Here is an 11,721-nt window from a genome sequence, read left to right on the forward strand (position 1 = left end):
GAGTAGTATCGACCACTCACCTCAAGTTTCTGGGCCTTGTCTCTGCTGAGAGGCTCAAGGGGAAAGCTGAGGTTGTTCGCCTCTGAAAGCGAACGCAAGTCAAAATAGTACTTGGCGTATACGCTTGATGGAACGTTAATATTGAACTGCAGCAGCTCCAGAAACTGTCGTTCCAACTCATTCCTGGTGGGAGAGAGAAAGCAAAGATAATTAGTTTTGCGTATGTTATGTTCCTTTTGACATTTGTCAGTGGGTGGAAATAAGCAAAAAGAAAATCTTGACAGTTTAGCTATTCAAGGAAATTCTGATTTAGCATGTTTCAATGAAAATAAATGTCTTTTTTTCATTTTAAAACTACAATCCTGACAAGAATACCAAAAGACAAGCCCTGATCATCTGTCCATATTAAAAAAATCTTCCTTTATTCACCCCCAGATTTCTTACCACAGATGAAATTCCTCAAAGTTCAAAATAAACAATCTATTGTCACCCCTTCCTACCAATCGCATAATTATTCCAACGCATGCAAAAAATGACCAGCTTAATATAACCAACAGTGAAGCATCTGACAACAAAAAAAAAAAAAAAACTGCTCAGCAGGAGTTGAAAGGGCAGATGTGACAACATGCTGAAAGTGTCAAGTATCACTCTTTATGTGTCAGCTCAATTTCTTGGCACCTTGCTTTCAGGGATATTATATATGGTACCTTAAGGTCTCTAGGATGTAGTTTCTAGAACGTCATAAAAACATCATACATACCAGTTGTATTTATGCTTAGAACCTTAGAAAAGCTGCCAATAGATAAAGTAAATATTACACCACAATACATGAATTAAAACAGACCCTTATAATGCATGTTCCTTATTGTATGATTTGTTGGTGATTATCTTGCTTTATTCAGAATCCATTACATCATAAATGTTTTACGTTAGCTGTAATTCAGCATATATCTTAGACATGTTTGAAGGCTGAGCAGCTAAGCTTTGTTTCCATCCACAGTAGCGAATTTAACTTGTATGAAAAATTGGAATATTACATAAAGCTTTAGTGAGTAAAGCACCGTTTTCATCTTGTGTTCAAGAGAATTGTGTTCAAGATACGTGTTGCTTCCAAGAAAACCGGTGCAAATTATCCATAATAAAAATGGAAGTTGTTAAAACCGACAAAGCCACTGCAGCTTTTTTCCCTACATACAGTATTAAATTACTTGCACCTCAGAGCATTGCCATGTTATCTTGAATTCAGAGGTGCAAGCGACACACACTTACATGTCTTCCACGGTGATGTCTTTGAGGATCTGGCAGTAGTCAACATTCCATACAGCCTGATCATCCCACACTTTTGACGCCAACAGGATAGCACCCAAAACAATCCTCTTCCAGTTAGCAGGACAAATGTCAATCTCTGCATATGTTAATAATCTCTCCAGATACACCTGACATAGAAAGAAAGTGGATTAATTTATAAGTTAAACATAAAAGTAATACTAATATGCAAATAAAGCATCTTGACAATCAAGTCAAATTTAAAGAAACCAATGTTTGTTTTTAGATTCTGGTGACTGACACTAGTATTTCTGTTTTTGGAGCAAGGTTACTGCAGTGTCACTGCAAATATGTGATTACTGCAAGACTGACACGTAGGTCAGGGGGCATGAATGCTGAAAGACAAACAACAAAAACGCCTGATGCCTCACTGGTAACAAACTGCAAACAAACACCACTCAGTTTTAACAGCACTAATAGATAAGTATTTTTTTTGGACATGTACCGTGAATCCATTAAAAACATTGGAGTGCTATGTAAATACAAAGTTAATGAATAATTTCTGCCAGGTTTCAGGGCCCATCATAGACCAGAGACTGCATTTAGAATTACAAATGAGTTGCTTCTGGTATATGACCAAGACTGCATTTCACTCCAGATTTACTAGAGTTTAGAGCTTTTGACACTATAGATCATGACATACTCTTTAAATTGATTAGAAAATTGCATTGCCTTAAGCTGGTTTAGAATTGACTGTTACCAATTTGTTTGCTTAAACGTAGAAGTAGTAAATCTAACATTAGTAAGTATGGGGTGTCACACGGATCTGTGTTAGGTCCCCTGCTGTTTTCAATATACATGCTGCCCTTTGGAAATATGAACAAAAAATTGTATTAGGTTAGTTTGGTTCTATTTAAGGTTTTTCTCCAACACTTCACCACCTTGACACAGTTAACTGTGACTGCTCACTGGGCCTCATTGAGATTAAATTTAAGATTCATGCTCATAAGGAGCCAAATAACAAATATTGCAACAAACATTTTCAGCCGTTTTGAAACCATCTACATTGTGAAAAGCTCTATACAAATGAATGTGAAAGCAATTATTTGATAATGCTTAAGATGATTGTTCAGTACTATGACAAATATTTCAGTACTTCAAAATAAGACAGATCCCCTCATTAAGCGATTTTGGCTAATCTCAGCTCTGGAATTTTGCTATATTTCATGTTTTTTTTAAAAACTCACTCTGTACTCCTAAATCACACGGATACAATATTTCTCTAGGAATTTCAATTTTATACCATAAAGATGAGAGAAAAAATATATTCTGATCAAACTGCTTCCCGAGGTGCTCATAAATTCTCCATGCCTGTTGAAAGGTTGAGACATACTGTTAAACACCACAGGATTTTTTAAGGAGAACAGATAGATTACCGAGCCCTTATTGCTTTAGCAACTAGACATTATGAAAAAATAGCACACCTTTTTTTAACATGCCACATGTTTCTAGGTATTTTTCCTGTCTGTTGGACAAGTAACATGTCAAAGGCAATTGATATGTTTAATGGCAAAGAATGAGTATGATCACTAGCAAAAGTGATGGTTTCCTAAGTGACTCCAATAATATTTCTTTGTGTACTTCTAAAGGAAAGTTATAAACATTACTTATTGAGTGGTGGAATTGTAAGTCTGTGCTCTGTTGACGTGGTGTATGACAGTATGCTATAGCTATGGGCGTCTTAAGCATTCATAAACACTGCTGATGGATGTAGGTGAACAAAGAAGTCCTTATAAAAATGAATAACGCATGATGTATGCAATGCAAAAAAGACGTAGAAGCACTAAGCAGCACAAATGCACATACACACAAATTGGGAACAGCAATGTCAAAAAATATTAATTTTCCCACATTGGGAAAGAAATCTAATAAGAGCTCAATTTTGTTTGTACAAAGTGTAAGACAAAAATCACACGTTTAATTGCTTCCACTGCATCGGGGGGCTCCGGCTCACCCGTGGGCAAGTTGTGCATTAAATATGTGCTTATGAGAGTATGTTTGTGAGCTAATCTCCTCTACGCTGCTCAAGATGAACTAGTGTCAGCATATGGGCAAATTACACACCTACAATTTATAAATCAACAACCTACAAGAACACTCCAGGGACAGCGGTCAGCAGCCTAATAGAAAACATTAACCTGAGTAGAGCTACAAAAACATAATTCAGTTTTTATTCAGAGTCATAAACGTTTTAAGAGGGCAAATTACAATAAAGTGTTATATAAGTGTTAATTACATTAACAGTATTAGTATTTATTACAATTTAGAATGTTTTCAGTTTAGTTTTTTGTGCTTTTGTCATTTTTATTATTACTATATTTGTAAATATACATTTCTGTTAAGCTTCATTTCAGAGATTTATGTTTTGGGCAACAATTTTTGAAAAGACAAACTGATTTATTATTTGGCATCTGAGTGGGAATGTTTTGATAGTGTATTTTTGAAGTCAATCAGTCTCCCATGAAGTTTACTGTGTGCAGTGACTCATAAGTTTCCTTTCAATAACTGAAGCAACCAGCAACAGCCAATCAGATTTTGCCAGCATCTCTGCACCTGTTGCCCCCTACAGGTCAAGGAACAGGCTCAATCGGTCTCAATCTACATTTAGAAACAAAAACAATCTGTCTATCAGTGTACAGATAACACAACACAGATCCCAAACTCATACAAAATATCTACGCTAAAGCTGCACTCAAAGCAGTGTTTTTATTAGTTTCAGATTTTGACTATAAGTATCAAGTCTGGTCCACTTTGCAGTTTTTATGGCCAAGAACCATCTAGAAAGAGACTGACTGATATTTAAAGTAATTTACCACAGTTAGCGTTTTATGTGATATGCAGGTCTGAAATCATTGGTACTACAATAATAATAATAGTGCAACAGTTTACGAGAAAGGTTTTACAGGTAATAATAGTAAAGTAATCATAGGGATATCTATGTTTATTTTTAGGTCAGATATTTTAGTCATCTACAGATAATAAATTGATTAAAACCAATTAGATTGCAGCTTAGAATTTTAAGGACACTCTTGCCTTTCTTTTTTATGTGCAATACATTAGATGTTCTGTGAAGAGTCCATTGGAACTATTGGAGGTCGAGACTACATTTCCATTGGATTATCAGTATAGTTTAAAACCCTATTAAACACACACATACACACACACACACACACACACACACACACACACACACACACACACACACACACACTTAAGCCCTTTTCAAGCATTCACAGCCCCTTGTATGTCTACAACTTGTTTAATGACACCTCCTGAATCCAATCCAAAAAGACACGGATGAACTTTCATTTGTCCGCCATCAAGTCACATGACCTATCACTCACCAGAGTAACTATGGCACACTCAGCCGTGAGCTGGGCGGCACTGAAGAGCGTACGAACGAATCTGTAGATCTGTTTCTGTTCTGGATCATGCTTGTCATAGTCTGACGGCACCTCCGATTTCTGTGGAAAAAGGACGTTTTAGGACATTCCAACTTGTAATTACACCTCATAAATGACCTGCAGAAACGAAACACTTACTGAAAGTGGATGAAGTTTTTCATCAAAAATGTCTAACAGCATTCGCCCGTCCACATTTCTGAAAGGAGAAGGGTGAATTGAAATTAGATTAGGGAAGACTGATACTTATTCTATGCTGTATTCATATAAAGAATTAAAGAACCAGTAAAGTGTGTGGTGATACATTTTCAATGTTGCCGGAACCTTGTCTAAAAGTTATATCTCAGCAGCTCCGAAGCCTTGGAGTTTGAAGGTTATAATAACGCATTGAGGGTTTATATGGTATTACAGGTTTAAAAGAAAGATAGACACAAAGCCAGAGACAGAGAAAAAGATGGATATAAAAGAATGGTTGGTAGGTAGATAGATCTCTCTGCAGAGAGAAATGAAAAAAACATACCTGTTCTTTATGTGGTAGTATATTGCGAGGGAAACACTGCAAACAGAAGAAAAAGCAGAAAATCAGAAAGAGTTGATATAACGGTAGTCAACATGATAAAGCATCAAATAAATTCAAGCTGAAGGAGAAGTTGTATATAGCGTTATCTTTCGTATTGCGCTGCTATTGCATTGTCCTCGCTAACTGCGCAATGTGCATTTAAAAGAATATGCTGTTCTTTTTATCAGTCTGCAGATCAGTGAATAATATGGACTCAAAAACATTCTAGAGTATGTATGTTGAAACAGGCAAAGTGTCAATCAAAAACTATTCCTGGATAAATGAACACCGAATTGAATGCCACAAGGGGCCCCGTTTACAAAGAACAGATTTCTTTGCAAATTAAATTACAGAAAAAAATAAGAGTAATCCCTCACTTTACTTTTTCAAGGGACAAGTAATTCAATTACAGTAAATAATTACACCCAACACTGGAAATTGAGCCTAACAACTTGTTAGTTTGCAAAGGCTTCAGCCATGCTTTTGGAAATTCAATTTTCTTTCCACATCCTTATTTAATTATCTGTCATAAACCAGTCATAAACTTTTCAATCAGTACCATTTAATGGTGTATTTGAGGTTGGGTTGGCTAACGGTGCTGTCGTCCAGGAAGATCGTCGAACAGGAGCTGTACTTGCGTCTCATTGGGCCAGACGGATGTTGCTGAAACACAAGGACACACAGAGTGCAAACTAGAATATCAGTTCTTCTCAAACACATACATACACACAAACACACACACACTTTCAGCAAACAGGCTGAAAATTAGGCCACCTGCAGCCCCAGAGAAGCCATTATCATCTCATTTATACCTGAGTGATTCTCGCTTAATGTGTGTGTGTGTGGGTTAGAATCCCAATCCATTACAATATAAACACAGTAATGTATTACGTAAGTTTTCAAACTGATAAGCAACATTAACAATGCAAATAAATCATTACAATGTCAAAACAGACACAATATCACAGTTTAAGGAAAGTAAACCGAGCAATGAGCAAATATTTACCTTTGACTCCGCAATGTGTGTTAACTTGCAAAGTAATAGAAGACATTAAAATAGGAACAAAACATAAGCTATTCATTGCAAATTGTGTATGAATAGCATGCGGTAATGAAATGAAGAAAACCAAACCATGCATATTAAAGGAATAGTCCACCTAAAAATGAAAATTCGCTGAAAATGTAGCCACTCTCAGACCATCCAGGATGGCATCATCTGAACAGATTGGGAGAAATTTAGAATTACATCACTTGATCAACAATGGATCCTCTGCAGAGAATGGGTGCCGTCAGAATGAAAGTCCGAACAGCTGATAAAGTGGTGTGGATTATTGTGATGTTTTTATCAGCTGTTTGGACTATTATTCTGACGGCACCCATTCACTGCAGAGAATCCATTGGTGAACAAGTGATGCCATGCTATATTTCTCCAAATTCGTTCCAATGAAGTAACAAACTCATCCATGTTTTGGATGGCCTGAGGGTAAATGTTCAGCAAATTGTCATTTTTGGGTGAACTATTTCTTTAAAACATTTACATTGAATGAACAAGAGCAGAACAGAAAAGCAAGGCTGTTAATGATGCAACACAAGCTCAGAGACTCATGCAACACTGGTTTCTGCATTCTCATGGGGTTGAGTGTGGGATTTGATTAGTTCTGTGGGTGTTGTGACACATGGGGAGACATCTTCATCGCAGACACAAGCATTATGAGAAACAGAAAATAAATATCCACTGATGTCATGGCTGCTGCTGCTACTTACATGGTTGACATATAGACTTTTCCGTTTTTCCCGAACTGTAAAGAGAAACGCATAATTAGTAACACCAGCACATCAGTCACTACAGTTAATTAGAGAGAGACAAAAAGACAAGGGCCATAATTAAAGTGAAGTCAGTAATATCAAGAGGGATGTTTCTAACAATCTGAGGTCTTAAACTGTTGGACGTTATTTCATTAACAGTTTGGGGGGCAGAGAGATGAAAAAGAAAATGTGCTTTAATTAAACTGTCCTTAATGTTTCTCTAAAAAACTCTTGCTGGTTAGTCTCTTAGAGAGAGCTTTGACTATCAGCATGAAGTCTGGTCCAATTTGGGGGTTATTCTAGCCAAGAAATACCCAATTAACCCAAAGTATACTTCAGTTTTGACAGTTACTGATTGTGTACAGCCAAAGACATAACCTTTCAAAGTATACACTTTAGTTTTTTTTTTGCACGTGTGTGAAGGCGCTCGACACATGCACGCTAGGACGTTTCATCATTGTACAGTGTCTGCACTACTTCTCTCCATAAGTTATAAGCGATAAAAATGTCTTTATAGGCATTTAAGCAAGAGTTGTGTTCTCTCTTAACTATGGAGCCATGCACATGATATTCGAACAAAAATCTATTGTGGCCACAAATAAAAAATGTGTTTGTTTTTTTTTTCAATTTGTTGCCGTGTTTTAGTTAAATTAAGAATTAATTCCTAAAACTGAATTTGTTCCCTCGTTTTAGTACATCATGACCATGCTGTACTAATTTGTACCTTCATTTGAATGAAATCAAAATGAGGGAACACATTTTTAATTTGTGGCCACAATTTAACTAAACTAATTAGTAAAGTTTTTTTCAAGTAAATCTATCTATCAGTGAGTAAATCTATCAGCACACAACAGCGCATTCCAATTATCATGCAGCAGTTGCACAACCTATTAAACAGTGCTGGTGATGTTGGCCAAGGGTTTAGACTTTCAAATGTCGTTTGCTCTCTCAAAGCTTCATAAACCGTTCTATTTATTTGCCATCGTTGGTCTCTGTGGAACAAAGTTTAATGCGCACATATGTACTACTACGTAAACATATTGTAACATTCTCAGAAAGCTTCTTTAAAACACAAAAGTATTCTTTAGATTATGGTATTAAGATTAGAACCATAAGCATATAAACTTACGCCCACAAATATTTATAGATTAGCATCTGTCTTGATGAGGTTAACCAAACATAAAAGAGGTAATTTACATATAGAAGTACACATAGAAGGCCGCGACATCAAGCCAACAGTTGGCTGCTGGCCAACGTCTGTCAGCCTAGTTTTGGCAATAGTTGGAACAAAGTTGACAGATTTTCAGATAATTGAACATGCTGAATTTGTGGCTGAGCCCGTTGGTGAGAGAGCTCACTCTGATTGGGTGTTCAGCTTTGCGAACCACAGCACGTGAAGAAAAAACAAACGACGAAAGCAAGTGGTCAGTGAGTCTGGTGTGAAAATGGTAAGCGCTGCTTTGTATATCTGCAATCCTAGCCCTTTAGGTTTCTCTTTTTAAATGATGAATACAGACTACTGCCCCCTGCTGGTATGGAGAGTTATTTCCTCTCACGCAGGCATAGAATGTACGTGCTAGTTGTCTGTAGAATTTGCGGTTATGGGTAAAGATCTTGGCAATTTTAAGGGCACCGACTGAATTACGTCGGTACTACAGAGTACCAATTCACATTAAATGAATTAAATTTCGGAATGCATCTGGCCGTGAGAGTAAAGGGGGTCACACACACCGGAGAAGAAGCGCAGCGCCGCTCTACGTATTTAAAATTTGAACACATTGCTTTCTATGAGTGTATGCACACCGGCAGCGACGCTGTTCAAAATCCTGCCAAGCCACTCACATAGCTTTCCATAAAATCACATTATATTTATCCTAAATTATTGTTAATGTACATAATGACTATGATGGATGTATTGTGCATCTTTCAGCAAAATGTTTGTCTTTCTGTGACGCTAATACAGTCCGTATGCTTTCTATAGAGAGCCATAATAATATAGATCGCACTTTCTCTTTTCGTTTGGTCTGTTTTTTCAAAAACTAATCAACGCAACTTTATTAATTCTTGAAGTGAACATGATGCGGCGCGGCGCTTTTCGTCCAGTGTGCAAACACCTTGTTTATACTTTCGCCTGGCTCCGCATCGCGAACCTTCGCTAACTGCGTGTGCACCTTCCCAAACGGACGAGGTGTTTATACTTTTCACGCTCACCATTGTAATATTTTTTTAAATGACAGGGGGCGACTAGGAGTAATTGTCCTCTAAATCGATCGGGAATCGGGTGCAAAGTAGTAGTTTGCCAGTACAAAACTCAAAATTTGATGTCTCGCGTGATAAATTAGTTGATTAATTAATTTCTTCTTTACGTACAAACTGATTTGGTTGTGGGTCAGTTTGGAAGACTGTTTGTTTTTAGCACACTGCATCAAACCCACACTACAAAATAATCAAATACTCATACTAAACCCAGTGAACTTTCAGAATATTATTATTTTTGACATTAGCATTATTTTGTCTAGTGTGTAAGCTTTCCATAAAATCACATTATATTTATCCTAAATTATTGTTAATGTACATAATGACTATGATGGATGTATTGTGCATCTTTCAGCAAAATGTTTGTCTTTCTGTGACGCTAATACAGTCCGTATGCTTTCTATAGAGAGCCATAATAATATAGATCGCACTTTCTCTTTTCGTTTGGTCTGTTTTTTCAAAAACTAATCAACGCAACTTTATTAATTCTTGAAGTGAACATGATGCGGCGCGGCGCTTTTCGTCCAGTGTGCAAACACCTTGTTTATACTTTCGCCTGGCTCCGCATCGCGAACCTTCGCTAACTGCGTGTGCACCTTCCCAAACGGACGAGGTGTTTATACTTTTCACGCTCACCATTGTAATATTTTTTTAAATGACAGGGGCCGACTAGGAGTAATTGTCCTCTAAATCGATCGGGAATCGGGTGCAAAGTAGTAGTTTGCCAGTACAAAACTCAAAATTTGATGTCTCGCGTGATAAATTAGTTGATTAATTAATTTCTTCTTTACGTACAAACTGATTTGGTTGTGGGTCAGTTTGGAAGACTGTTTGTTTTTAGCACACTGCATCAAACCCACACTATAAAATAATCAAATACTCATACTAAACCCAGTGAACTTTCAGAATATTATTATTTTTGACATTAGCATTATTTTGTCTAGTGTGTAAAATTTCTAAATAAGAAAAAGCTGAAATTGAAAGGTTTGGACAGTTTTTTTTTCCCCACTGAAATAAATTAATTTCAGTTTTCGGTTTTTCGAAATTTCGTTTACAGTGTGAACAGTACCCAACGCTATTTGCTGTGTGTTCAAGCACAACTTTTTTCTTTGATGTTGTTTAGTTGTGTCTGGTATAGGGGTGTGCGATATATATCGTCTGCGATAATATCGTAATTATTGTTTTAACGATGTGTGATTTGACATTATTGAGTATTTTGCAGAGACCTTTCAAAACACCCCTACAGCATGATTCAGTCTAATAAATGCATTTAGAATGATCACAAAATTCAAGATATGGGGACAGAAAATGTATATATTTATATAATGTCATATAGTTAATCAGTATCACACAGAGTGCGGTAAAAATTACCATGATTACAAATGTTCAGTTCAAATTACAAGAAGTTAATTAAGAGACTTGCATTTTAGACACCATATTGCTTATTTTTGCTCTATTTCGATGACAAAAATAATTCCAAACACAGCTACAGTGCTGTTTTGCATCTCTGAGCAACATGACGGTGTTTCGTTCCTGAATGAATCAATCGTTTAAATGATTCGGTTCAATCGCAATGACTCACTAATTAACAGTGACTTGCTGCCACTGGTGGTTTTAATTTAACATTTAAAGTTTAAGAGACCAGCACAATAACACACTCAGCAACATATCGTCTAATTATCGTTATCGATAAAATCCCAGAAAATATCGGGTTAATATTTTTTGTCAATATCGCACACCCCTAGTCTGGTAGTTCGTATAATTGCTTGAATGCAACAGAAGAGACCTCTGAGACATCTTACCCATAAGATAATTTCCATTAGCGCCCAAATGATTCACCGTACCACAATGATTAAACTGCATTTCATATTTACCTATCTCTACTGTATCTGTGGGCGGGGCCAGTTACTTTGACTGACAGGTGATGTGTTAAAAGCCTGACCCAGAAAACAAACTGAGACTGCAGGTGAAAATGAAGAGGCATTGTGTGTGTGGTCATGTGAGATAGACATTTGATCAGAGTCCCTGGAGTCTGACGCCCCTCATGCGCACACACAAATATGAAAGCTACTGTATGACTTAGTTAATTCTCACATATTAGCAGTTTGACTATTTTTCATCAATATCATAACTTAATTTAAACTACAGCACTAGAGACCTACAGAAGACAGAACGGCGTACATGAATTTAAACAAACAGCTGCGCAGCCAGAAAAATGGAACAGATTCACAGACATTTTCAACATGCATAACCCCCTAATGGCGCTAAACTGAGTGTAAATGTCTGAAAATACAGCTGTGATTTTATTTAATGATATTAATCTATTGCCCCATTAAGCAGCTTCAATGCAATTAGCTACTTTTGGTTAGCTTT

The 11,721-nt window shown here is 36.7% G+C and overlaps 1 protein-coding gene across 4 annotated transcripts in view; it reads right to left on the bottom strand.

The window, feature by feature from the left end:
• Positions 1 to 11,721, bottom strand: part of ccny (cyclin Y) — a 72,631-nt gene that overhangs the window by 2,576 nt on the left and 58,334 nt on the right. For 2 of the 4 annotated variants that reach the window (XM_016276035.1, XM_016276036.1), the window contains 8 exons: positions 7,051 to 7,085; positions 6,293 to 6,316; positions 5,846 to 5,949; positions 5,248 to 5,283; positions 4,869 to 4,926; positions 4,671 to 4,790; positions 1,270 to 1,436; positions 21 to 183 (listed from right to left, as the gene is read on the bottom strand). In XM_016276035.1, the coding sequence (XP_016131521.1) occupies positions 21 to 183; positions 1,270 to 1,436; positions 4,671 to 4,790; positions 4,869 to 4,926; positions 5,248 to 5,283; positions 5,846 to 5,949; positions 6,293 to 6,316; positions 7,051 to 7,085 (707 nt within the window). The remainder of the gene's footprint in view (positions 1 to 20; positions 184 to 1,269; positions 1,437 to 4,670; positions 4,791 to 4,868; positions 4,927 to 5,247; positions 5,284 to 5,845; positions 5,950 to 6,292; positions 6,317 to 7,050; positions 7,086 to 11,721) is intronic. The other 2 variants (XM_016276037.1, XM_016276038.1) reach the window with 1 other exon arrangement.

The sequence above is a fragment of the Sinocyclocheilus grahami genome, unplaced genomic scaffold, assembly GCF_001515645.1.
Source record: "Sinocyclocheilus grahami isolate Dianchi unplaced genomic scaffold, SAMN03320097.WGS_v1.1 scaffold98.1, whole genome shotgun sequence".
NCBI classification, from domain to species: Eukaryota; Metazoa; Chordata; class Actinopteri; order Cypriniformes; family Cyprinidae; genus Sinocyclocheilus; species Sinocyclocheilus grahami.